Source organism: Leptonotus elevatus, chromosome 9 (assembly GCF_054856555.1).
Source record: "Leptonotus elevatus isolate MCC_2025b chromosome 9, RoL_Lele_1.0, whole genome shotgun sequence".
In the NCBI taxonomy this organism is placed as follows: Eukaryota; Metazoa; Chordata; class Actinopteri; order Syngnathiformes; family Syngnathidae; genus Leptonotus; species Leptonotus elevatus.
This window is the reverse complement of record NC_141247.1, coordinates 10,231,660-10,259,454: the sequence shown is the minus strand read 5'-3', so window position 1 is coordinate 10,259,454 and position 27,795 is coordinate 10,231,660. Positions and strand designations below refer to the sequence as shown.

Here is a 27,795-nt window from a genome sequence, read left to right as displayed (position 1 = left end):
CTGAGCGTCGCCGCCCACGCACGGAACTTTCAGCCAATGAGAGGCGAGGCCAATCAGCGTGCTGACCAATTAGAGTGCGGGCGCGTCGGAAGAAAAATTTGGAGCATGTTCATTGCGACAGTCGTCAAATAATGACGAAATGCAATGACTGTACTGTATAAGAATAAGAAAAAAATACCTAAAAGATATTGTTTAGAAAGGATTTTTTATTAAAATATATTAGTACTAATCTTACTAAATGTGGTAACATCAATCTTCCTAATAGAAGCCATAGAAGCCACAAATTGCACCATTTTACAGTTGATTTTAGATAAATAATAAAACACAGGGTGGATCTTTATTTCTTCATGAGTCAATTGAATATAACATTTGTGAACATCACTGGCTGTTTTCAAATCATTGTGAACGGACGACGGACAAATGCCGCCATCTGTCAGTTATAATGCATTACTACACACATAACCCTTTGGATCCAATCACATTTCTCAGTTACGGTTGTGCAATGGGCAAAAGCAAAAGACAATGTTGAGGGTTTTTTTTTCTCCTTCCGCGATTTGCTTTATTTATTCCGATACTAAACAAGCTTTGAAACAGGACAAAATTGAACAGTGAATCATAATCACCACCTTTGAATTTGTTCACACTTACATTCTACAAAGCACTCATAGACACATTTACCCTGCATTTGAAGACCTAATTTTGCATCCAAAATTAATATTTTATTAGTAAAATATATCAAAGCGAACAAACATGTACAGTGCAACTAAAATCCCTTTTTAAGTTAAGCTCACAGGCTACTTCATTTGGTACACATGCCCAATCAAGGATAAAAAACGCTCCGCTTTCGTAAAAAGTACAAAGAGCACAAATCATTTTTGGGGCCTTCAACTATTTATGTTCGATAACATCGATTTCCTTAGAGATCCCATACCAAATAAAGTTCAAGCTGGTATTGGAGAAACTTGCTGTTCTAACACTACTGGATGACTAAAATTGAAATTGCCAGTGAGTATTAAATAAAAATTAATGAGCATTTAAAATAATTATTGACAACACCCACATTTTCAAATATAAATTTAACTGTGACAGCAAATTTCATGGATTGTAAATAACTGATGCCTTACCTGAATAAATCTATGTTGTTTTGCCTGTGTGAGATTAACGTATTAGTACACCAAGCTGAACTCGTGCAGCAATTCGCTGAAGCATGTATTTATTTTGTTACTCTTTCCATAACCGTGTTTATTAACAGCAACAGCACCTCCGACCTACTTATACCTGGATAGCGTCTGCCTGCAGCACCACAGGAACCACACTAAGCTCGCCACTTGCGTCGTCAGCGACTCTTTCTCATCATAAATGCCTTGTGTTCTGTGTTGTGGTTTAACCTGAAGCATTTTTTGAAGTAAGGCTTGTTGTCTTGCCACATCTCCTTGTGTTTTTCCACAAAAATCACAAACCACATCTGAACTGTTTGGAGCTGAAAGAGCTATTTCAGTATCAATCAGTTCCACATTAGCCGTTAATGATCTGTGGTTCACTTTCCTCCATGTCGCTGATATCACAGTTTTTTCTGCCTTTTGAGACTTTAAGAGCTACGTAACCAGTATATGTTGATGAAGTAATGAGTAGTTATGTTTCTAAACGCTTTAAAGGTGCTGCGTCTTTGCTTGCATGAAGCACATTAAGTTAGCTTGTGTATTATGTGCTAGAAAGCACAGCTACCTGTTGTGGGGAGGTTGGTGATAAAAAAAAACTCACAATATGTAAAAACTCGTAATATATATATATATATATATATATATATATATATATATATATATATATATATATATATATAAATATAAAATAAAGCTCATGATACTAGCAGTGACAAAGAAATAGACTTGGCCAGTCATATTTTTGTCATGTATTCCTATTGCCTCAGCGGTGCAAAGGATCACGTTCTATGTAGGCCACAATGCTGTGTTCGGCTGAAGCGAGTGAAAAGTAATGACGGGCATGTGCTACTTTTAAAACCGTAACATCACGACAACATTGTGACAATTCTTAATATCACCATTATCGTTACATCCCTAGCCCAGATACCTGAAAAATCGACTTAAGTATTTGTACCCACCACGGAGTGTTGCAATGCTTTCATTATTGTGGTTGTAGTTTGAAGTGCACTCCGTCACACTGATACCTGTTCCAAATATTTTGGTCACCTCATTTGGCTGTACAACAGGGGTAAAAAAAATAGTGTACCTAATTAAGTGGCCCATCATCATTATTCACATCTTAAGGAATCCTGGGACGTCCGTCGGTGCACTCGCACTCTTCTTTGCGCCGTGCGCCGTCGCTAGAGCAGCCAGGGCAGCAAGCGGTGTGCCCCTCAGAGCGGCAAATGGGACAGGAGAGCACCAGCTGGCAGCAGAAGCGTGTGGTGCACAGCTGGTAGCGATCCCAGGGGCGTTCGCAGTACCTGCAGGCTAGAGTCAAATTCAGGTTAAGAGTCATGAAGTGGGGCCGAAGAATCGGGGGCCCATGGGAGGGAAACGGTGGGACTCACCAGCGATTACGTCATCATTGGAAAAGATGGAGTAGCGCTCGTCGAAAACGAAGAGCTTCCCGCGGTAAAAGCCATCCGGGAAGCGTTCCAGATATTTGTGGATTCCCCCTTTCAGCTGGTAAACTTCTTTGCACACGTTCTAAAAATAGGAAAATACATTTTTAAAATCAGACAAAACAGGCATACCTCCCTCCACCAGCGCACTTGAGAAATACCAAAAGGTTAGTTTTTGTTGTTGTTTTTAGCTCCCAATAGCCATTACAGCACAAAAAATAACCTGTTTGACGGAAACTAATTATTTCAATGAATTTTAATATTGGAAAATAATAATAACAATAAAAAAATCTAATGAAATTAAATTACAATAAAGAAATACAACATTACCCATTAAAAACTACCTTTTATTTCCAATGAATAAAGAATCATAAATAAGCACAAGTTTCCTGCTTTGATTAATTTTATTTATTTATAAAAAAAACTAAAAATGCCTAAATAAATCTGAATGTTAATATGTATAGACAAGTGTAATAAATTGCAAAAATAATTTAATTAAATTACACATGAATAAAGAATACAATAATAAAACACATTAACAATAAAAAAATATTTCTGTTTGATTTACAAAAATCCTAAATAAACACAACAAATTAACTTTGAGTTTCCACTGAAACATTTGAAATAACACATATCAATGATATTTTAATAAAATATAACAAATAATGAATACAAATAATTTCTATTTGAATAAATACATTTAAAAATATTCACAGTCACTTATACGAAAAATACATTGAAAAGTTGAAATATATAAATAGTATTAATTAAATGAACAAAATAAATAATTCTCACATTATAATGACAAATCAAATGTGAAAAATATAAATAAAAACATATATTTAAAAAACAATTGGAGAAATATATAACAAAATCAATTTAAAATCGAAGAAAGAAAGTACATTTGAATACCGGTATATAAATGAATCCAACACAAGAAATAATCCTGTTTGATGAGATTTGAAGTGCCTGATCATGTTAAAATAATCATAAAAAAATATTCTTAAATAAAAATTGTGGATTATACACGTTACAATCCTAAAATAATTCCTAGCATAATAAATCAATTAGCAATATTTAGAAAATATTTAAAATTACATTTTTGCAGCTAAACAACCCAATCAGATCTGGATTTAAAATGATGGGTGTCGAATGTTCTATCATACATCTATGCTGATGCTGCCCCCTGGTAGAACATCAGTAGTATAACACAATTTGGTCAGTTCATTCATGACAAGGCTTGGGTTGATACTAGATTTTGACAGTAAGATAACTGTGAGCAAAAATATCATGGCATCACGGTATTAAAATCACAGCTGTAAAGTACAGCTTTAAAAAAAACATTTTAGTAAATAAAACAAAACAAAAAAACATGTTTTCTAATGGAAAACAATCTTCTTTTTTTTTTATAAAATAAAGAATAGAAAGAAAGATTAAAATTCTTCTTCTGTTTAACTTCTTCTTAGTAAGTCACAGAGTCCTATCTGGTCCCACTGGTGAGCTGTTTTTAAAATAGACCTGTAGGCTAGTCATGTTGACTTTGGAGGCTAACTACTACCCAGTGACATCATGTTTGTTTTATTAGGACAATGCAAGTTAATCAACATCGCAAAAAGACATCCATGTACAGTGAATATGTTGGAGTTTGCGCAGTTGCTCTCTCTCATCTTCCTCACTACCTGCCCTCGTTCCCTCTCTGTGCTCTGCTCACCCCTCCCCTCCCTGCTCAGCTGAGGAGAAGGGGGAAAAAAAAGACTAGCCTCTCACAATTAACTTCAAAGAGGAGTCCTGTTTAGTAATCTTTGAAAGCAGCCAATCATATTATTACAGTGGGATGTTGTCTGTGGAGTCCCGTCAAAAAAGAAAACTGTAACTGATCGTTTTAATGGTAATTGAAACACGGTAAACCGTCAAACTGGTACTCGCCTACTCAAGACATTCCATAATTACAAATAATGACAAAAGAAAACAAAATAACTCACTTTAGAGCGGAGGTAAGCAGATCCTCGCTCGCAGCGGATGCCTCCGGTGCAGTACATGAGCACCTTCTTGTCTCTGAAGAGCTCCAGGTTCTGGTCCACATAGTCCGGGAAGTAGCTAAACTTGCGGATGTCGGGGGCCAGACAGCGTGAGAACTGACCCTGATGGCGGAACAGTTTTTAATCAAAGGCGTACAAGTGGCGTGATCAGTAAATGGAGGTTCTTATGTACAATTTTACTCTCGTAAAAGTTGCGGCAGTCCAGCAGGACGGTGTCGTTGCGTGAATCCCCTTTGGCCGACAAGGCTTCCACCTCTTTGTGAAACTCCTCAGGCTCCAGATGAACTCCTGGGCAGAAAAAAAAACAGGTGCAATACATGACTTACCTGCTTTATACAAATATAAATTAAAACATAAAAATAGATAATACTTGGGCTCTTATCATTATTTGCTGTCTGCAGCAAATGACGATGATAAATCCCCAAGTTCAATTAAGTTGGGACTTAAATAAAAATAGAATACAGTATGATGATTTTTAAATGCTTTTCAACCTATATACAATTGAACTTTACACTAATAAGAATCCAAATGTTCCTTTATGGAGTTACTCTGTGTTGCTGATATACGGCTTTTGCTTTGCATGGTAGAGATTTAAGTTGCATTTGTATATGTAGCAACAAACTGTGTTAACTGATAATGGTTTTCTGAAGGGTTCCAGGTACCGTGTGGTAATTTAATTTCCACAATGTTGCGGGTTTTTAATGCAGTGCTGCCTGAGTGATCGAAAGTCTCAGGCATTTAATACTTGGTTTTTGGCCTTGATGCATATGTGGAGATATTTCTCCAGATTTTCTGAATCTTTTGATGATATGGACTGTAGATGAAGATGAAGATAAAGATCACGTTTTAATAGTACATTTACGTTGGCCAACCTTTTTCTTAAACCACTAGACTAGTTATACATAAAGTGGTGAATTTCACCCCATCCTTGCTTGGGAACAAGTGAGCCTTTGGGGGATGCTCCTTTTATACCCAATCATGGCACACACCTGTTTCCAATTAACTTGTTTATCTGTGGAATGTTCCAAATAGGTGTTTTTTTGTTTGTTTTTTGACTTACTCAAAGTCTTTTGCTGCCCTCTCCTAGCTTTTTTTTCTCTAACATGTTCCAGGCAACACATTCAAAATGAGAGCACATTTGCAAAAGATAAATAAATAAAAATCACTTTGAACATGAACTATCTATCTTAAGTGTATTCAATTGAATAAAGGTTGAAAACAAATTAATGTATTCTTGCTATTGTTGTTTTATACAATTTACACAACATCCCAACTTCATTGGAATTGGTGTGAGTGAAAATGTAAGCGATGTAGGTCACCTTATTTTCATGAACATAAATAGGGCAACCGGGGCAACCATGATCAAGTGGTTAAGACTGTCACCTGCCACCGTGGAGACCCTGGTTGAAGACGACCCCTTGTTTCAGTGTGTGCCATTAACAATGTGTGTTTGCTGCCATGGCTCAAATGCAGAGGTCAAGTTTCTTGTATATGTGTGTATATGACAACAACAAAAAAGATGATTTCATCACGTTAACGGTACCTGCCAGTTGGTAGGAGAGGACGTCAGGGTCTAATCCCATCGGGACAATTTCCTTGAAGACCCCCACCTTCAGATCGGTAAAACACTCTGGACCACCATTGCTTGTCTGATATCACACACACATTCAGAGGGTGATGCATTAACAAAAGAAGAACCTGTTCAATTGTCATCCTAGAGAGAGCAATTTTAGAAGTTTAGACTCATCAAGTCCACTTGCATTGCGCTCAAGTGGGGCGGCAGCAACCTTAAACCACAACTAACCCAATTCATGAGTTCTTTGAAATAAGAGCCGAAGTTCAGATTATTTATTGCTCTGAATTGCCAGTTCAAACTTGAGTTACAAGCTCTGTATGGTGACAGCGTCAGAAAGAATAGAAATAGTGTTAAAAAAAATGAGGCATCCAGCTATTTATTGCCACTGTCAGTTGAAGTTTACCATCAAATTATGTGTTTTTCAAACAACCACATAGCTTAGGCACTTTTGGTTTGCTAACAGGTAATGATTAGATTCTCTGTGGCTGTGTTTTAACACTCTAAAAATAGATATTTGAACACAAATGGTGCAGCAATGTAGACATACAATATAACAAGACTAACAATCATATACTGGATTTTTTTTATCCTCTGCAAAGAATATGAATCTTACACAAATAACATACCTTAAAATCATCTTTGTCCATGTGGAAAAGAGGATTTGAGCACATTGTGTCCATGTAGAGCTCAATGGCGACGTGGGTGCCCCCCACTGTTCCGTTGATGCCCTCTGTGGCCACCCTCACCTGAATGACAACACTCATTTGGTTCTACGGAACATTTCACCAGAGGTGGAAATTCATTTTTCGTCAGAAGAACAAATACTCAAGTAAAGTAATGATATCTGAAAATCCAATTAAGCTTCCAACCATTGCATTTAACATCTACTCCGGATAGCTGCATACCTTGCCGGTTAGATGGAGGCGTTGACATAAAGCTCTCTGCCAAGCACAGACAACGTGAGGTTCCTCGACGCTGCAGTAGCGATAGTAAAGCAGAACTTTGCCAGGGTTTCTGATCAAAAGAAGAAGAATGGAGTTAAACTGAGTCCAAATTTGCAAATAAAATGTAATGAAAATGTGGCTACTTCTCAAGCTGCTCCTCCGGGATGTGACCAACGTCTGGCATCCACGCAGAGATATCCACAGACAAACGTTCATCACTCAATTTGGAGTCATCCGCTTCCTCTTGCCGATGCCTAAGCGTGTGCTCGAACTGCGCCCGTGCCAGCTGTTGGATTTCGCCGGTGTGTGTCCTGGCGACGTGCTGGTGAATGGCAGCATGCTCAGCAAATGCGCGACCACAGCAGAGCCAGGATGGACTCTCCGCCACCTCGAGACTCGCTTCCTGCTTGGATGCCACAAAGGCAGCGAAAGACTGAAAAAGAACAAGAAACATTAGCGCTCTAATGACTACAATGTACAGTAAATCTGCACCTATTCACGGTTCACTGTTCAAGTATTTACCTATTCAAGTTTATTTCTGTGGAATTTATCCTCCACAAGATGGCGGAACACTCTGGCTCGGGAAAATTATTAATTGGTGTCAAAGAATGTTGAAGTGATGCCACACTGGCTTCGTGAGAAAGTAGTAATTGGTGTCATGTTTAAGTGATACATGCAAACTGAGAGACTAACATCAGATCTTAAATGTAGTTGTTGATCTTAGCCTTGCTTGTTAGTAGAAAATACAGAGAATCTTTCCTGCATGTGCATGTAGTCTTTTTTTAGGGTGGTGGACATCAATTACTTGCAGTTTATTGCTATCGTTTTCTTTTCTATTTTTATCGAGTTAAAATGCTTTTGCAATACAAGGTTTATAGTTAGTTAACTAACAACAATAGTACCGATTCAAAGTGAGTGCAAATTAGCTAATGTACAAATACTTAAGTTGATTAATCAACGACTGAACAAGATTGTATGACTTGATTTAGTACTTTTTTTTCACATAGCTCATGACTTGACTAAACTTGCTTGAAATTTTGAGTTGACTCGACTTAACTTTTTTTGTCGCAGTATCTTGGGACTTGCTTGAAACTTAAAATTAAGACATGATACGACTTAGTTGCTCATATAGTATGTGAATAGAATGTAATATTCTCGACTCACCTTCCTCTTGTTGAGATTGTAGCACCTTCTAAGCGACGCACAGAGCTGTTTCTCCTCTTTTATTACGTTATTAGGAGAACACGCGTTATCTAGTTCGCAGTCTCGAAACTCTAAGCAAACCGAACTCATGTTTATTTTTAGCAGCTAAATGTGTGTGTTCGCTCGTCGATGAATTAACAAGCTCCTACTGGGCAGGACGGACAGAATAGGAGAGTGCACTCTTACTTGAATGGGTCCGATAAATAATTTATAAATCTATGTTTATTTTTTAAGGAATAGTGTCATTCGCGTAGAAGATTTTAGGATGCATACAATACTATAGATAAAACCTGAAACCATTCTTTCAGATTATTTTTTTTAAACGCTCACCCTAATAAATAGGTCAGGTCGGAAGGAAAAGGTGGTTGCACTTTACTTAGTTAACCATTTCTATATTTTATTTAAAAAAAAACATCTTACGTCTTACTTTACCGTATAAAACAACTGAAGCCATCAATATAGATTTAGCTATTTTTTGCAACTCACCGCCATCAAATTAACATTCATACGAAAATTCAGATGAATACTCGGGACTGACAAAAAAAGGAGGGGGGAGAGGCGGTTGCACGCTCTCGCTACCGGAAGCGTGTCTCACTTGAATGGGCCGGCTAAAATAAACTAAGCTAAGATAGGCTATTATCGTCTCACACCTCCAAGTTGAACTGATACGCGAAAAGGCGCCTTTCCCAGTTTTAGTTTTAATTTCTATGTGTGTGTGTGTTTCCCCCCCACCGCTCACTACTAACGACAAGACGGATTAAAACATGTCCAGGAGACGACACAGCGACTCCTATGACGGTAAATTTGACTTGAACGTAGTCGTATTTCCACGTTGGGGTAAATGAATTGTGGCTAGTAGCAAGTAGCCACTTGGATTTGATGTGGCTCTGCTTCCCGCTGCATATTTGTTCATAAATTGCTGTGAGAGCAAAATGACAGGAAATACGCTTAAAATGTAATTTATCGTTCTCATTCTCGTCCTCCAGTTCGCTTGCGTAGTTACAACGCTTACCTGTTTGTGTCGTTGTTCACTAGCGAGCAATGTTTTTAGCTTTTGCATTAGCTCCGAGTAGCGCAGGAGGCAATCATAGGGTTATTTATCCATTTGTCTTTTTTTGTATAACCTTAAATAAGCAGTCAGATAATGTGTTAGCTTTTGGTCATCGCGCCAATGTATACAATGTCCACATCAAAATTACGAGAATGAATGAACTTGGTTTGTATGAAAGTAAATTACAGTCTACTCTCGCCTGCCTGGGTAAGTGACAAGAAGTAGACAACCCGCCCCCAAAAGTTTGTGCTATAATTGCTTATATTCAAAACCTAAATACACTTGACTCCCTTAAACTGATCCCATCATAGGCTGAATTAAATCATTTTATTTTAACATATAATATTTAACTTTACTAACTTAATAAGAGGTCAATGCTACAATGAAAAAGTCAACCTGGTCAAAAATATAAAGATGAAATAAACACCAGCTAAGTGACATGGCTGAAAGATGTATACATGAAATATGTATCACCAAAGTAAGTACCGGTGTTTCAAATGAGTCAATATTGATATCATTTAAAAATAAAAATAATAATAAATTGATTAAAGATAAAATTAGGTTGATCAATTTAAACAACTATCCAAAGTAAAAATACATTTTAAAATCTGTTGGTAAAACAAATTTTAAAGGAAACACTGTTTTTGTGTACATTGTAATGTGCAATGTTTACATCCACGCTCCTTCAGCAGTTCACTGTAAATGCTTATTTGCTAACCCACAGCAGAACAATAGTATCATTTTTGTAGTACACTAGGACACAATTGCACTGATGCAAGTAACAAGCGCTCTGGTTTTGAATGCCTTTAACATGTTTATTTTTGTACTGCTCCAATGTGAAACCAACAGGAGGCCAGGATCATAAGAGGAGGAGAACCTCCGAGCCCACTGAGATTGAAGACAGCCTGGAGTCTTTGATATGCAATGTGGGAGAAAAGGTAACTATTTTGTACTGAAAGTCATGTTTCACATTAAGGGGAAACTTTAGCTATATTCAATTAGCCTTTTAGCATTAGATAAGTTCCCAAATAACGTACAGTTTATGATCCTCAGAGCGCAATTTTGTTTGGACAAATTGTTGTTTTATAGTTATATTCTGGGAGCCATTTTATGCCTGAGCGGATACAGCGGTAGAACAGCAGTAATGTGTGTAATGTAATGTTTGTTTGGCCAGAGCAAGTCGTCCTTGGAGAGCAACCTGGAGGGGCTCGCCGGCGTGTTAGAGGCTGACCTTCCCAACTACAAGAACAAAATCCTTCGCATTTTATGTTCAGTGTAAGTAAAATGACTTGTTTCACACACACTCAACAAGCACACACACACAGTGTAGGATATGTCATCATCTGCTGTTTCGCATCTACAGGGCTCGTCTCCTCCCCGAGAAGCTGACCGTGTACACCACGCTGGTGGGCCTCCTCAACGCCAGGAACTACAACTTTGGCGGCGAGTTTGTGGAGGCCATGATCCGGCAACTGAAGGAGACTCTGAAGAACAACCTGTACAATGAGGCCGTTTACCTGGTAAAATAGAGCAACGTGTGACCATGTTGGTGGCCTTTTTTGTCCTATTAATGCGTCTCGTTTAGGTGCGCTTCCTGTCCGACTTGGTCAACTGCCACGTGATTGCTGCTCCATCCATGGTGGCCATGTTTGAGAACTTTGTCAGTGTTACGCAAGAGGAAGATGTACCACAGGTATTTTCTTTTCGGCTATCATGTGGTTAGTTGGTGGGCTCATCGGGCATGAAAATCCGTCACCTTTTGGCGAAATTCGTCGTTTTGAAACCAAAATGGGTCACCTATTTGAATCGTGGAGATCCGATGAGAAAATTTCTCGGGGGGGGGGGGGGGGGGGGGGGGTGTTGTAGGTGACAGAGAACTCCGGGTGGGATGGGTACTGAAGACGACAACGATTCACGTTAAATCAGATGGTGACATGGTCCAAACCAAGTTGTGACTGTGCGGGAGTAGATGTGTTGATAATTTACTATGGCGCACTTGAACGCAGCAGTGCACCCACAACCAGCGTACGGACATCACCTACTCGCGCTGGATTTCATTCACGCTACATTTCCGGGTTTGGGTGGAAGGCGAAGCAAGCGGTATTTGACCGCCGACAAGCCAAAGTGAAGCTTCGCGGTTCCTAGCATTCTTTGGTTAGCACATGGTGCCCCACCTGGTGCGTGGATTTCTTGGTGCTGAGGCCGAGCTGCGGGGAGCATCGCCGTGTCGCCCACCTCTCGGTGCGGGCACAGCAGATGTCAGTCTTCAACCACCGATTCAAATCATGTCGTAAGGTGTGTGGCTTTACCATCGTTACAATATATTATAGAGTTTTAGAACAATACTTGCCACATACTTATACCATATTTATAATTTCATGGGTAATGAAATCTTCTTTTTTTTTTACTCCATCATCTCGGGCTCATGTGTTTTAAATTCATGATGTTTCATTGTTTGGCAGATTTTATTTAATTAAAAAAATACTGTTAAAGTGAGTGTTCTTTTATAAAATTATTATTTTATTGTTAAATAAATTAACATTTATTACCACAAACAACAGCACAAAAGTACAAAAAATTGATACTGTTTAGTACGGGAGCGATACCCCAATACTGACAATTGGAACCGAACAGTTTCAAATGCAAAAGGTACCCATCCCTACTGTTTTTTGCATGCAATTTTTTCAACATCCATCCATGGTCCAATAAAGATGTTTGCATTTTCGCAAACTGTTTTTCTTGACGCCATCAAATTTTGAACTTTTAAATTCACCATCCCGTTTGACGAGTGCCCGGCAAATATTAACGGGAAACATTTTGGTCCAAATGCATCTCACCTTTTTCACCCCTGACCCGTTTTCTTGCCTGGTTCATAAAATGATTTTTGTGTGTTTGGGGGCAAAGGTTCGATCGGATTGGTTTGTGTACGTGGTGCTGGCCTGCCTACCGTGGGTGGGCAAGGAACTTTATGAGAAGAAAGATGTGGAGATGGACCGACTCCTCAGCCAGATTGAAGGCTACCTCAAGTAGGAATTTATATGAATTGATTTATATAAATTGATATGAACTCATTTCACCCCTTGCAAAATGACAGCTTTTTTTTCTTAAAACAAAATGGATTACTACCAGTCCCCCCCCCCCCCCCATTTTTTTTTATACCAATAAGTTAACAGTTTTTTTTCCCCGTAACATAAGATGAAGACTTTGTTTTTGGTAAACATAATTAAAAATCTGTTCACGGAAGGTTAACTTTTCTTTTCTTTTTCTAAATTTGGGGGACTGTTCTTGTCAGTGTCCCTGGCTAATCCATTTGTACTAACATCTGTTTTCAGCAGTTTAGAGTCCCTTTCTGTTGAAAACACGATACACTGACTGATTGTGCATCGTCTACTTTTCAGGGGGCGAGTGAAGACTCACCTCCCCATGCTTCAGGTGTGGACCGCCGAGAAGCCCCACCCTCAAGAGGAGGTGAGACGAGAAATTTGAGATAATTTCAACAAAATAAAGTTTTCCCGTCACTAACGTGGACTATATGTCCTGGTAGTACCTGGACTGCCTTTGGGCGCAGATCCAGAAGCTGAAGAAAGACCGCTGGCAGGAGCGTCACATCCTGCGTCCGTACATCGCCTTCGACAGCGTGCTGTGCGAGGCTCTACAACACAACCTGCCCCCCTTCACGCCACCTGGACACATGCCCGACACCCAGTACCCCATGCCCCGCGTTATCTTCCGCGTGTTCGACTACACCGACGCACCTGAGGTAAGCCATTTCGGCATGTGACTGCTGCTGCTGAGTTTTGTAGTGCCTTGAGATCCAAGTTACCAAACTTAAGAGTTTTTAAATTTCGAGATACAAGCCATCTTTTGACATTTTTTAAATGCAGCTAGCTTCATAATAAGCAGCAGTCAGGCAATTAGTGAACAATTAAAAAAGAGACTTCAAGCTGTTAAATTCCATTACGACTTGGAATTGCGGCATTTTATCGCCTAAACATCAAATGTATGTAAATTATTTTGAACATGATGTGTGCAAATAGGTCATATACGCTACATACATTTGATTAGGCCTGTTTTTCTAAGAAATGGGAAAGAAGCCCGTCAGCCACAAAGGTAAATTATGATGTGGTGTTTGGTAACTTGAGCAAGATGGTGGTTTTTCGTTTTCTGGAAAAGTAGTGTCTTTGGAAATGGGAGGATACCACATGTTTATAGCGGTAAATTACAATTCTTTTTTTTTGTTTTACAATAAATCAATTAACCAATAGTTAATCAGATAAATGCATTAGGAATGGAATGAATTTTAATTAACCAATTTTAGGCGGTAGGGTGGTTTAATTCATCGAATATTACATGACTTTTGACAATGCTCGGCGGGCCGGATTAAGAATGGAGTAAGCCATAGTTTGCCCACTTCTCTGCCATTTGAATCCGCAGTTCATTAGTGTTATCGAATGGTGTCACCAGCTGTTATGAAAAATAACAGCTTTTCATAAAACATTTCATACTCTACTGGTCATTTATTCTGTAGTGCATTTAAAAAATACAGACCTATTATGCATTTCCCCCCCATAATTTATAACAGTACCTGTCTGCCTTAGTTGACAAACCCTAATGCTTTATTATTTATCATTATTATTTGTGTTTCTTGTGTGACTACTGTATGTTGCCATTAGGGTCCAGTCATGCCTGGCAGTCATTCTGTGGAGAGGTTTGTCATCGAAGAGAACCTGCACTGCATCATGAAGACTCATTGGAAAGAGCGTAGAACTTGGTACACCTCTATACATAGTTCTTCTGTACATACTCTTGCTTGTTGAAATCTATGTATGATGCGTACGCATTGGCTTACAAATGACCTGAATTACGAGCTTTCCGAATTATGAGCAGTTGCACAGCCATTTTTTTCTCCAATATATGTTTTTATTTATTTATTTTTGAGTAATGAGCACCTAGTCGTGACAGTCAACTTCACAACAGGAGGTCAAATGCTTGCTAATACCCGTTTACTGCCATTCCCAGTTGAAGTTTAAACATAAAACAAAGAAAATTACGCTGCATGTTTAACTAAACCACATCGCTTGCAATATTTCACTACTAATGCTAACGCACAATATAGATAGCAGTACATGTAGACACTAGACAGGCAACAGATCAATGCTCATGGGCATACATTCTTTATCCTCTGCAAAAAAACAACTAATATTACTGCAACTTACTGAGTCACTTAGTTGTGAAGCTTCTCTTCATGTACTGTCTTTATTAAGGAACAAGTCCATGGGCATTGAAGCATAACATCATGACACAAACTAATTCTTCACATGCCATTATGTTTTACTTAAAGCTGCTAAACACTGAAAATTCCATTTTTAATCACTACTGCCACCTGTTGATGAAAAATGAAACTGCACTTACCCTTCAACTACACAATGCGCACATGACATCACATCCGCAGACAGTGGGCGGGAAATTCAAAACTGAATCCAGTCTGAAAAGTATTGGCCAGAGCCTTGCAAGAGTACCCATTGTGAACAGCTACGGTGTTCATTTACTAATTAGAAGATGTTTCAGTCACAAATGGTCAAATAAAAAAGGCTGTTGTAATGATATTTTTGGCCAAATTGTTACAGAAGAGCAGCTTTAAGGTTTTATAAAGTACACTACTGCAGACGGCTAGTTTTCTTGTTTAAAAACACAGAACATTTTTCGTGGGGTTGGAAGAGAGATTAAGAGCATTTCCTTTTTATTTAAATGGGAAAAGATTTGAAGTATAATTTTATTTTGTCACAATCTTGGTTACAGAGCAAATTATACTCGTAAGTCAAGGCATCACTGTACACACATACAACCTTTACCTTTTGTTTACGTTGCAGCGCCGCCCAGTTGCTCAGTTATCCTGGCAAAAATAAGATCCCACTCAACTATCACATTGTGGAGGTATGCTTACTTCTTCGATACGTTAGATGTAATCATATAAAAGCACAAATATCTGACAAAATTCTCCTTTTTTGCCTTCAGGTGATTTTTGGAGAACTTTTTCAGCTGCCCTCGCCACCTCACATGGATGTAATGTACACGTCACTGCTGATCGAACTTTGCAAACTGCAGCCGGGCTCGCTACCACAAGTCGTATCCTAATCTATATTAGAGAGCATTTAAGTTATTTTCAGTTTAGTTTTCAACAATTATGAGCAAAAATCATGTCTTGATTTTTTAAACTATATCAAATTCAGGGCTGACTTGGTTACGTTTGTTGTTTGTCACGATTGAACGCCACAAAACGTCAAGGACCCATGTCTGGAATTAAACAGGCAGATGTACATTATGGTTAAAAGTGGCACTTTATTTCCATTTCCAAGATTCGTATTTGTGAATTCAGTATAAAAGGCCTGAAACATTGGTAACGGGGATGCTGGAGCTCCAAATGCTGACTGGATGTTGAATGTTTCTTTAACTGAGTGCCTTCAGTTGGCCCAAGCCACAGAGATGCTCTACATGCGACTAGACACCATGAACACCACTTGCATCGACAGGTAGTAGAAGTCTCTTCCTTCCTCTGTGGATGGGCCACGCCCATATTTTTCCTGTCTCACCGTGGTCCTCTTCCTGGTTACAGACTCATCAACTGGTTCTCCCACCATTTGAGCAACTTCCAGTTCAGATGGAGCTGGGACGACTGGTGATTGAATCTTTTAAATCTTTTTAGAGTCACCAGGCTTGATTGACCCTTTGTTCTTGTTTTTTTTTTTTTATTGATGTAAAGGGCTGACTGTTTGACATTGGATCTCGAGAAACCCAAACCTAAGTTCATCAAAGAGGTTCTGCAGAAGTGTATGAGGTATGGAATTGTTTTTCAGAAGGGAATAGATGTAATTAATAATTATAATGCAGGAGAGGTGTTTAGAAGATAACATATGGTGTCATTAGGATACACTTGAGGTAAACAATGTAAATAGGGTGATGCATGCATGCTTGAAGCATATTTCCAAACATACAATTAGTGAACTGGGATTTTTGCGGCATGTCTGAGGTCTACTGTTCTTGGTCTCGGTTTGTGTAAAATAAATTTCCGCCCAAGAATGCACCTTGTGCTCCGTAGCGACTTTTTCTTCTCCTTCTTCATGATGCATTTTTTATTGACTGGTGCAACTCCGGAGCAATGTATAATCTGACAAATAATGTCGTTGAAATAGACCATATTATATTACAAGTTAGTGTATACACGATTAAATACATTATTATAGTTTAAATATGGGCCATCAGAGTGATTCACAGTTTCATGCATTAAATGTCATGTAATTACAGGTATTAACTCAAGACATTAAATTGAGTTTTAAAATGAAATTATTTCAAATTAAAGGGAAAAAAATTCTGTACAGTATATACTGTATAGACATGTACTATCTATGCATAAAATGAATTGGGAAAAAATTATACAGTATAATATAACATAATAAAAAATAAAATAAATATGCCTACTTAGATGGTGGAGAAGAGAGAAGAGGTCCATGGAGATTGCCTGTCTTTTCTTCCCACCACCACTTATATTGCTTGCCTTGTGCTTTTTGTCACCACCATCACGATCAGACTGGGAGGGGGGCGGGGTGGGGCAAGGCAGCAGGCGGGGTGTGCGTATGCAGTGCTGCTGCTTGGCGGGGTTATGGCATTTATAGACAGTCAGCGTTCGTATCTGCGAACATTCGTAGGCCGGATGTTCATAACTCCAGGAATACCTGTATGGTGTATTAGAATTAAAGTACCACTGATTGTCACACCCACCAAAGTGGGGCGAAATTCTTTCTCCGCATTTGACCCATCCCCCTGAGGGAGCGGTGAGCAGCAGGAGCCATGCTCAGAAATCATTTGGTGGTCTAACCCCCCAATTCCAACCCTTAATGCGGAGTGTCAAGCAGGGAGGCAAATGAGTCCCATTTTTATAGTCTTTGGTATGACCCGGCCGGGGATTGAACTCACGACCTCCCCGTTTTAGGGCGGACACTCTACCACAAGGCCACTGAGCTTAGAGGTGCATACATTAAACGTGATGTCAATATATGGTACGTCTTGTTAACTGTGAACGAATGTGTGTTATGTAGGTTGTCCTACCACCAGAGGATAATTGAAATTGTCCCGCCCACCTTCGCCGTCCTCATTCCAGCCGAGCCCATCTTCATTTATAAATACGACAGCGAAAACGCTTGTAAGCCATTTGTCATTGTTTCGAAATTGCAGAAAAGATGTGAAGTTTGGATTCAGTCACAGCTGACATTTTGTCCTATTGTCTCAGCATTGTTGCCGGGTTACCCCGTCTCAGTCACCGTCTCCAACGCCATCAAGAACCGAGCGTCCAACGAGGAGATTCTCACCATCCTCAAAGACGTGCCCAACCCCAACCAAGACGACGACGACGGTTGTTTGTTGTTGATCAGTTATTCAACATCTTTAACTCTGTAACGACTTATGTCAGCTGGTTGTCTATGAACGTAAATATCATTTGACGTTTATGCTTCTTCCTCTCCCGGCAGATGAAGGTGAGAGCTTCAACCCACTCAAGGTGGACGTCTTCCTGCAGACGCTTCTTCACCTGGCCGCCAAATCCTTCAGCCACTCGTTCAGCGCCCTCGGCAAGTAAGTTCACCTCAGAACCTTCCAAACTTGACACTTGCTAAGTAACTATTGCCCAAAAGTTGGGGTGTTAATTTTACAACATACTTTCTTTCTAATGTTTTTGTTATGTCATCAAGCTGCTTGAGGAGATTGAAATATTAATAACGATTCCCATTGTGCAGTGTATTTATACATATTCTTAAGTGAATACATCTTTGATGGCTTCAATTAAAATTGAAGGCCAATATGTAATATGACGTTCAGGTTTTCCCCCAGAAAACTTTTGTGAATCAATGACTTCATTTGAAGAGCAAATTTATTTTTGGGATAGGATGAATTGGGTTGCAGCATTAAATCATGATGTACTTAATTCTTTACCGTCTATTTAATTATGTTATTACTCTGTTTTTTTATAAGGTACAATATTACAACGTGCCATTTTCCCTTATTAAAAACACACAATATCTCATTTTTTGGGTGACAATGACATCGCTGACAATTCATGCCCCCTTCCCATATATTTTCCAAAAAAAGGGCTCGCTCCCCGCTAATATAGACGTGCTGATCTTCCCTGCAGGTTTCACGAGATCCTGAAGAACCTGACAGAGAGCGACGAGGGCAAACTGCACATTCTCAAGGTGGTCTACGAGGTGTGGAAGAACCACCCGCAGGTAGGACACTCCCCATGTGTCACTCGGCGGCCATCGGCCGGCGTTTCCAGCTCACTTTCTGGGACTTATGAACCCTTCAGATGATCGCCGTGCTGGTGGACAAAATGATCCGCACGCAAATTGTGGACTGCGCTGCTGTGGCCAACTGGCTTTTCTCTCAGGACATGGCTCACGAGTTCACTAGGTACGTACCTGGTCTACATCCTCATCCAGTTCCACAAATGAGAAGTTCTACAAGTTCTGTCCCCCCGCCTCCACCTGCCATAGACTTTACATTTGGGAGATTCTGCACTCGACCATACGGAAGATGAACAAACATGTCCAAAAGATCCAGAAGGAGCTGGAGGAGGCCAAGGATAAGTTGGAGAAGCAGCAAAATAAGAGGGTATGTGTAGACAAGTAACAACATCTGACATTCTCTCTTGAAAGGGAAGGTAAAGTGCATGTGTACCGCAACAGCACATCTATGATCGCCAATGAAAGGGGACATATTGAAAGTAGTAGTAGATTCTGGAAAATTGGCACGTCAGAGCCATAACCTTGCGCATTCTATACAGAAACTAGTCAAGTGGGATATCCGCAAAAGTGTCAGGTGTTAAATTTCACTCTCACAACTGCCATTAAATGCCTTTGTTACTAACTCATAAAACATTTGCGGCTGGATTTCAACTTGTCTGCCTGCTTGTGTCGGGCAGCCGAGGGACAGCGGTGACGAAGAGGACATGGAGAAGAACAGCGAGGATGAGGAGGGTCAGCTGGAGGAGCAGATCGAGAGGCTTCAGGAGAAAGTGGAGTCGGCCCAGAGCGAGCAGAAGAACCTCTTCCTCGTCATCTTCCAGGTGGAAAGCTTTCGTTTACGCCAACTTCAAATTCCTATCGTATAGTCATTATCACATTTTTTCTGTTGTATCAAAAAAAATTCTTCCCAAATTCACAACTTAGGTAATCATCACATTTGTTTACCCGCTCGAAGGGATGATTTGAGGAAACATTCATAATTTAACCGCAATTTTCCATGTGGCCCGGCAGCGCTTCATCATGCTATTGACGGAGCATCTGGTACGCTGCGAGACGGGCAGCGTCAACATCAGCACGCCGTGGTACAAGAACTGCGTGGAGAGGCTACAGCAGATCTTTCTCATGGTAACACACACAAGCACACTGGCACACAAAATGAAGTACTCACACGAACGCTGCCGTTCTTCGTTAGCACCACGTGACCATCCAGCAGTACATGGGCACATTGGAAAACCTGCTGTTCACGGCCGAGCTGGACCACCACATCCTAGCCGTCTATCAGCAGTTTTGCGCCCTTCAGCTCTGAAAATCCTCTGCGGAACTTTCCGGCTCGTGCATCAAGAATCCCACTCATTTAAAAAACAAAACAAAAATGTTCTTTTTGAGGGTTTTTTTGTCTTTGTTTTTTTGTTTTTTTTAATATCATCACCCTTGATAGACTCAAGTCCAAGAAAAACCTTCAACTTTTTTTTATATTTGTTTTATGTGGAATTGAAAATTAATTAAAACTCCACTACTTTAAACCAGATGTGGTGGCTTTCTTGATGACGTGTGTGATATCAATACAGCATTATAGGAAGCTGTTTGTTCATTTTTAAGCCCTTATGGAAACAATATTAACCAAAATTGCAATGTAGTAACTACTACATGTAGTGATGGGTATTGTTATAATTCTACCAATATTATTTTATTGTAATTAGGTTTGAATGGCAATTATTAAAAAAAAAAAACATTACAAATTATGCTCAACAAAATCCTCAAGCCAAATGCTATGAAAGGTGGATAAAATAATGTAATACAAATGAAAATTAAATATTTTTAAACTTAGTTTCAACCCATTTAAAACCCTTGAAATTGACTTTATTTACATCTTTTATAAATAAAATTTTAAACCAAATATTCGTTTCAAGCCCTCTAAACCAGGAGGGTTAAATGCCAAATGCTGTATTTCTTTAATTTTACAATTATTCTTTACACTTTATGCACAAAACCCATTTAAATTGTATTAATAAAAATAATTTTTTAAACAGATTTTTTATCACTTTTAAAAGCCATTTTTCCTGGAAAATAAATAAGTTTAAAAAATACACGTGTTTTATGAAATATTTTTCATTGATACATTTTTAGTGTTCCAATTTATTGTGACTTGAATGTCGATGTTTTAATTATGTATACTTAAAAACAAAAAAATTAAAACCACCTTTTTGTGGGTAAAAAGGTGTAAATTGGCAGAATGCACACGTTTGAAATTAAATATTTTTCTTATTTACACATTACATTATAAAAACAATTTACAATGTAATTTTAATAGTTTGCAAATTAAAGGGTCTTCAATCAACATATATATTTCACATCAGCATTTTCTCAGGAACACAATAGTTTAAAAAAAACGTCCATATTGTCTCAAATATTGTGTATATATGAATGTTATTTTATTGTAATAATTTCAATATATATTTCTAGTCATTGTTTTATATTTACACTTAACATCCACATTATTAAAGACCAAACACCTCAAAGGGATTTTTTATTGTTTTATTTTTCTGATCTCCTTTACGCCCAAAACGACGTAAAATTCCAATTTTCTTAATGTTTTTAATTTATCTGAAAACATTTTATCTATTTAAAACCTTTTACAGGAATGTACAAACTAGTCGAATTTAAAAGAAAAATAAGTTCTTAACATCTGAGTTCAAATAACATCAGCGTTCAATTATGTATTTAAAAATATAATTTACATAGAGAACAAAGAAAAAAAAATTCTAAAAAGTGCAAATCCCATATTTGACTCGTTTTGGTCATTGCGTTACTTCCATCAAGCTGGCTGTGACGTGCAAGTGTGTGTGAGTCAGTAAGTTGACATACTGTAAGGCACCAAGTGGTTACTTAGAGAGAAAAAACAAAAACTTTCCTTGCTATTTTATCATTATGGATCACGTGTCCGCGATAGCTTTGGTGGAGGCGTTGGCTGCGTTGTCTCGCATTCGCCCGTAGGTGGCGTCCTCCTCGGCCTCCAGGCGCTTGTAGCGCGTGCGGAAGAAGATAATGAAGACACAAGTGAAAACGGTGGTCAGCAGTGCCAGCACCATCATAGATACTGAGGGATCAAACAATTCAGACAACAAAATAACACTTAATTTTTTTTTACCTTTCATCACGTATTGGAATTTAGAAAAATATTAAATGGTAAATGGGCTACAGCAGTTAACAGTGCGTGACATTCATTAAATATATTTTTTAATTTATTTAATAAAATACAACACGTATACCGTACTTTTATTCATCATTGCTGTAGATAGTTTTTAACTTTGCTGAAATAAAAGGCTTACGTTTATTAATAATTTTGTTTTATACGTCACTTGTATATAAGAGAAATAAATTTATACTATGTGTATATATTTATTTTAATGATCACTATACAGCATTTGTTCATTACCCACAAAATGTCAATCTTGAGTTTAAAATCCAGCAATTTTTTTTTTACATTTCTAAATATAAACTATATAAAAATTTAAAAAGGAAGTCATTCATTCAAATAAATTATAGAAATGATAAATATATACACATGTATAAAAAAATTATAAAACAATACAAAATATATACGATTGTAATCCATCTATAATGATATGATCGCTACATAATACATGTTGTCCCACATTGTACGTTGGGGCCCCTCCAATATGGCCCTGATACGTTACCCTTCCAGCTCTGAGGGGCGATCCCGCATGTTGAGCGTGGCGACTCTGCGACGGGTATGGCCAAAGACTGCATGAGGACAATGTAGACTATGGACAGGATTTGCCTACAAAGATGAAGAAAAAGTCAAGCACCCTCATCTCAGACGGTGAATGTGCGAGGAGCCAAAATATTGCTTTGAGCCTAGTTGGGGGCTTTACCGTACTCAAAATTTTTTACATGATCCCAACCGGTTGGTTTGAACTATTTGAAAAGGATTTCCAAATTTTGGAACCAATTCCTCATTGGGATCGATTTGGTACCCTGATATGAAGATGAGTCCTGCCGAAGTGGCCTCTCCCACCGGGTAGGAACATTCCACAGACAGCTCCATGACGGCCGGGTAAATGGAGAACCCGAAGAAGCCGAAGAGTGAGCACACCGTCGCCAAGGCGATGCTCTGCTGCTGCATCAGACACACCTGCGGAGGATTGGGTGTTCAACTTCAAACTGTGCAAAGCCACAACATAAAGCTAGAAGATGTGCTTACCACAGAGAAGGCGATGGCCGCCAAGGCAGAGATGGCCATATTGATTTTGATGGCCTCCGTGAACCGTTTGGTTTTGTCCACGTAAAGTCCGAGTAAGGCGGCGCCCACGATGCCAAACACGATAAAGAGGGCGGTGCACAGGCCCGCAAAGTCCTGTGTTGAGTTCACAATATTATGACTTGAGACTTGGCATTTACAAAATCGTATACATTAGAAACTCTGCGGAACTTCGGAATCTGCAAAGTTTTAATCAAGGCAGCTTGCATTAAAAAATTATTACAAAAAAATGCTATTAGGCAAACATGTTAATTCAAATTTACTATTGGCTTTGTTTAAAAAAAAACGGTTGATACTTAACTCATTCACTCCCAGCCATTTTCACTGAAGCAACCCCCTTCACTCCCGGCTGTTATACCGGATTTTGACTGATTTTGCAAGGACCACAGAATATTGTGTTCTATTGCTATAAAAACATGGAACCTACCAAAAGAAAGATGAGAGTCTCTTCTTTCATCAGGAAAAAAAAAGATTTGTATCTGTTTCCGTTTTGCAGCAACTAGCATTTGAATATAGCTAAGTGTCATCATTATTTACAAATCTTTAAAAAAAGAGCCTTTTGCAAGATGGCCCTGGCTGATCTCTTATACTCTGCTGCCACCCGCTGGCCGATTTTTGTAATAACTACCATTGTTTGAAGCGACTTCTTCGGGTCAGAGGCTTCATCAAAGCCTTCTGTATGCACTAGCATAAAAAATAAAAATAAAATAAAAAACATATAAATGCGTTTTTGGGACCATGATGATATTTAAAATAGAAAGTATTTATATGTTTTGGGGAGCGTTCAAATTGCAAGAAATGAATGGCAATGTTATATTTTTGTTGATGACTAATTCTTGATCGAAAAGCAGCCCCAAGAGGTATTGGCTGCCATCGTGAGTACCGATACCTTGAAATAAGGCCAGTTATCGGCTCAATACCGATGATACATAGTATCAGCACTCGCCCATCCCAACCCAATGTAACATTTTTCCTTAAAACTTCATGAAATGAATGGCAAGTTTCTATTCTTCTCATTTATAATTTCTTGTTCGTGATCGTAAAACAGCCACAAAATGGTGGCAGATCATTCGGTAAGGCCCGGTATTGGGCCGATACTGATATTAGTACTCGCCCATCACTCTTAAAATAGATGTTGAATTTTATTGGTTAACACAAGGTTCTTTATCAAATGATAAATTATCTTCGTTTTCATTTGTAGTAAAAACTAGTGATGGGAAAATGAAGCTTCATGAAGTTTCATTTTCTCATCACTAGTAAAAACGTTAATGCCTGGACTCACAGGGATGGAAATCATTTGACTTGATTTTTTGCCTTTAGCTTGGGTCATGTTTGAAACGTGTACGTTAAGAATTGCGATTTACCTACGACTACCATATTGACTTTTTTCGGACTTCGCTCATGACTCTCACCTCTGGGACACAACAGTCCAAAAGTCCAAACATTTTGAGATGAGCAAACAAAGACGACTCACATTAGTGTAGCCCTGCACGCACAGGATCTGGTCCAGCAGTGTGGAGAAGCACGTGAACACGCCCACGCCAGAACCGAAGCACAGCAGCAGCACCAGATACGCTCGGTTCTTCAGTAACTGCGCACAAAACACGTGATCAATTGTCTGACGGTAACAAAAGCGCATCGACGTTCGTTATACCAGTTTGACGCCTTGCACGAAGGGTTCGGAGGTGGAAAATTCCGCACTGGCTGACGGCGGTGTGGGCGGGGCGCTGCTGCGTATGCCCACCGTTGCCAGGAAACAAGCCACGCAGGCGGGAATGCTGTAGGCTAACATCTGGAGGAAGAAAGGTGAGGTCGTCATGGCTATGACAGTTTTGGATCTGTCATTAGCTTTTATTTCATTTTGACTTTTGTTTTTTAATTCAGTGGGTTTGTTAGATGCTTTGTTTTGAGATTTTATTAGTTTTAGCCCCCCCCCCCCCCCAAAAAAAGAAATATGGAGCATTTGTGCAGTGTAAGATTTAAAAAATAATAATAATTAAACTTCCTTTTTCAGGTTTTTTTTCTTGTTTTGAGTTTTTATTAGTTTTAGTTTCCCCCCCCAAAAAATATGGAGCATTTGTCTAGTGTAAGATAATTTTAAAAAATGTATTAAACTTCCTTCTTCTGTATGGCTGTACAGTAATACTGAAATGACATTTAAAATAAACACTGAAAAGCTATTAATTGACAAATATGAAAACCAAACACATTTTCACTATAGTTAGATTTGTAAACAAAATGTAGTTTTAGTTTTATTACTTATCAAAAACTTGTGTGTGTGCCGCTTGCCAGGGCTATAAAACGTTGGGGTTTTCATTATAGTCAGTTTTGATTTTTGCTTTTAGAGCAGGTTTATTAGTTTTTACGACGTTTATGATATCATTTAATATGATATTTACAAAGATGAAAACGAAGGACATTTTCGCTATAATTATAGTCAGTTTTATAAACGTAAGATGTAGTTTCAGTTATTTTGATGTGTTTTTTTAACCATTTTCATTTTCATTTTATTCCGTTAATGAAAATGTTTGTGTACAGCATGAGTGTGCATGCATGTGTATGTGTCTGCGTGTCTATTTATAATAGTGTGTTAAAGAATGTGCGTGTGTGTGTGTGTGAGTGAGTAACTCACCAGTACAGGGATTCGATCCGATGTGTGTGCGATGGCAGGCGATACCAAATTGGCCAACAGGATGCCCAGCGGGTTAGCTGCGGAGGCAAATACTGTCCAGTCAAGCATGCCGTCAAAAAAAGGTGAGCACGAGGCACAGCTAAACCTCACCCATGGAAGCTATCGTGTTGGCCGTGGCCCGTTGGTGGTCCGGGAACCAGAGCGCCGCCATCTTGGTGGGTGTGAAGATGATGAGCGGCTGCGCCACCGCCGCCAGCGTCTGGCCCAGCATCACCACCGCGTAGTTAATGCGAAAGCCTTTACCAATCGGGCCGCCAATGATGCGGGTGACGCCACCGAACATGTTCAACCACGAGCCCAAGATGAGCTAAGCACAGCAAAAATACTGATTTCACGTCAATTGTAAACCAGTAAATACTAGACAAAATGTTCCGTTTACAAAAACAGGTATGTTGGGTTCCTTTGAGACTATGTATGTAAACCTCCAAGACATTTTCGTCTTTAGCTAACCGTACCGTACATGTTTGGGACAACATAAAGGACAATACGTTTTTGAGAAGATATCTAAAATGTTGTCATTGATCACATGGTGTCTGTCTTTTTCGTTTAAGATGGCAGAATCTAGCGCTGCATCCGACAAATATGACGCCATCTTAATTACCGTGACACGCAGCCCGACCGTGTCCAGCAACCAGGTGGTGGCGAAGCTGAGCGGAATAGATACCACCATGTAGACCAGTGACAACCAGTTGATGTCCGTCAAGGTAGCCTGTAGGTACTCGGCAGACTGGTCTGCCACTGGTGCAAAGGTCAGCCATAGCTGGGAAATAAACACATGTAAAAAAAATGTTTTTTTAAAAAGACCAATGAAGATGACGAAGAGTTTACAAAGCATAGCATTGCTAACTAGTGGAACCTCCAAAATCAAATTATCTGGGTTTCCAAATGCCAGGCAGGAGGTCTAGAAGAAGACCAAAGAGGAGGTTTATGGATGTAGTTAAAGAGGACATGAAGGTAGTTTGTGTGAGAGCAGAGGATGCAGAGGACAGGATTAGATGGAGGCAACGGATTCGCTGTGGCGACCCCTGAAGGGAAAAGCCGAAAGGAAAATAGGAAGAAGAAGGAAGTTTCGTTTCACCTCCGCAACGTAACATGCAGGAACTGGTTGTGCTGACTGCACTGGATCATAAGACTGATCACGTTACCACAAAAGAGGAAGTTAAAATACACTGCATAAATGCATACATAAAGATAATAAAGAGCAAATAATGTTTACTTTGAACTGACCGAATTGGAATGGCATTAGTGTTAATAAAGATTGTATTACAACTTTTTTGTGTACTTTATTACAAGTTTTTACTTTTTTTTAAATTATTTTTTATTTCAATAACTATTACGATTACATCAAAACTTCCTTACAAGTTGGCTACAAAACCCCAATCGTAGCAAAAGTAATCGGTATTATTTACCGATAAGGCGCCCCATTGTACAAACCGACGTGTGTTTATCTCATGATTGATTTAGCTCACCGTGGCGTTCGAGCAGTTGAGCAGGCACAGCACCAGGAGGACCAACCACCTCCTCTTGTACACTTTGAAACGAAGCAACTTCTTCAGCTCGTCGTTGGGACAAGAAGCCAGCAACGGCGACGATGACGAGTCAACTTTGTCGTCCTCGCCGCTTTCCATCGTTGACGCCCGGCTTGGCCGGCTAAATAAGCTAATACAGACGCCACATTGTTGGCCAACTTTGCTTGCTTTTTTTCCCCCCTGTCTTTCAAAAAAAGACACGTCACGCGTGAAGGACAAAGTCCGCAATTAAAGGATTGTTTTGTCAGCCCGAGCAACGTCGAACGCCGCGAAGAAAAGAAAAACAAGATAATCGACATTCAAACATCACTTCTTCTTGTCAATGGACTGACCGCAACAGAGATCTTCTATTGCCAAAAGATGCTGGGCCTCTTGGCTTGGATCAACAAGCACCATAAAATAAAATAAGTACTAACAGAATACAACGGTTTGCAAATCCTTTTCAACCTATATTCAACTAAAAGAGCTACAAAGACAAGATGTTATATGTTTAAACTGAAAAACGTTTACCATTGTCACAGAAAGGAACTAAGGACACAAAGGTTTTGCTTTGGTAGACAGCGCATGTGCGCTGGGGCGGG

The 27,795-nt window shown here is 39.1% G+C and overlaps 4 protein-coding genes across 5 annotated transcripts in view; 1 reads left to right on the top strand and 3 right to left on the bottom strand.

Annotated features, from left to right (window-relative positions):
- Positions 1 to 2,299, bottom strand: part of fgfrl1a (fibroblast growth factor receptor like 1a) — a 48,682-nt gene extending 46,383 nt beyond the window's left edge. Inside the window, exon 1 of the mRNA XM_086084511.1 lies at positions 2,248 to 2,299. Coding sequence (XP_085940637.1) covers positions 2,248 to 2,270 — 23 coding nt within the window. The 5' untranslated portion in view covers positions 2,271 to 2,299. The remainder of the gene's footprint in view (positions 1 to 2,247) is intronic.
- tstd2 (thiosulfate sulfurtransferase like domain containing 2) lies at positions 280 to 8,970 on the bottom strand. Its single transcript, XM_086084512.1, has 9 exons — positions 8,329 to 8,970; positions 7,308 to 7,597; positions 7,126 to 7,234; positions 6,847 to 6,966; positions 6,188 to 6,293; positions 4,817 to 4,932; positions 4,588 to 4,746; positions 2,552 to 2,690; positions 280 to 2,471 (listed from the first exon to the last, which is right to left on the bottom strand). The coding sequence occupies exons 1-9, from the start codon at positions 8,455 to 8,457 to the stop codon at positions 2,281 to 2,283; spliced, it is 1,359 nt and encodes a 452-aa protein (XP_085940638.1). The 5' UTR covers positions 8,458 to 8,970; the 3' UTR covers positions 280 to 2,280.
- ncbp1 (nuclear cap binding protein subunit 1) lies at positions 8,928 to 20,234 on the top strand. Its single transcript, XM_086084509.1, has 23 exons — positions 8,928 to 9,165; positions 10,268 to 10,356; positions 10,593 to 10,693; positions 10,782 to 10,938; positions 11,004 to 11,111; positions 12,323 to 12,444; positions 12,817 to 12,886; positions 12,963 to 13,178; positions 14,092 to 14,189; positions 15,289 to 15,352; positions 15,434 to 15,544; positions 15,884 to 15,948; positions 16,032 to 16,094; positions 16,179 to 16,253; positions 17,512 to 17,615; positions 17,703 to 17,825; positions 17,941 to 18,043; positions 18,600 to 18,693; positions 18,774 to 18,877; positions 18,961 to 19,078; positions 19,389 to 19,532; positions 19,723 to 19,836; positions 19,904 to 20,234. Exons 1-23 carry the CDS (start codon positions 9,132 to 9,134, stop codon positions 20,015 to 20,017), a joined length of 2,391 nt encoding a protein of 796 aa, XP_085940635.1. The 5' UTR covers positions 8,928 to 9,131; the 3' UTR covers positions 20,018 to 20,234.
- A 998-nt stretch (positions 20,235 to 21,232) lies between these two features.
- Positions 21,233 to 27,791, bottom strand: slc49a3 (solute carrier family 49 member 3). Of its 2 annotated transcripts, XM_086084682.1 has the most exons (10): positions 27,155 to 27,790; positions 26,287 to 26,445; positions 25,776 to 25,992; positions 25,626 to 25,702; positions 24,648 to 24,785; positions 24,468 to 24,584; positions 22,937 to 23,089; positions 22,710 to 22,867; positions 22,410 to 22,513; positions 21,233 to 21,808 (listed from the first exon to the last, which is right to left on the bottom strand). In XM_086084682.1, the coding sequence occupies exons 1-10, from the start codon at positions 27,311 to 27,313 to the stop codon at positions 21,645 to 21,647; spliced, it is 1,446 nt and encodes a 481-aa protein (XP_085940808.1). In that variant the 5' UTR covers positions 27,314 to 27,790; the 3' UTR covers positions 21,233 to 21,644. The 2 variants fall into 2 exon arrangements, with proteins under 2 accessions (XP_085940808.1, XP_085940809.1); XM_086084683.1 differs by lacking the exon at positions 26,287 to 26,445 and having other exon boundaries at positions 27,155 to 27,791.
- Between the last annotated feature and the right edge of the window lie 4 nt (positions 27,792 to 27,795).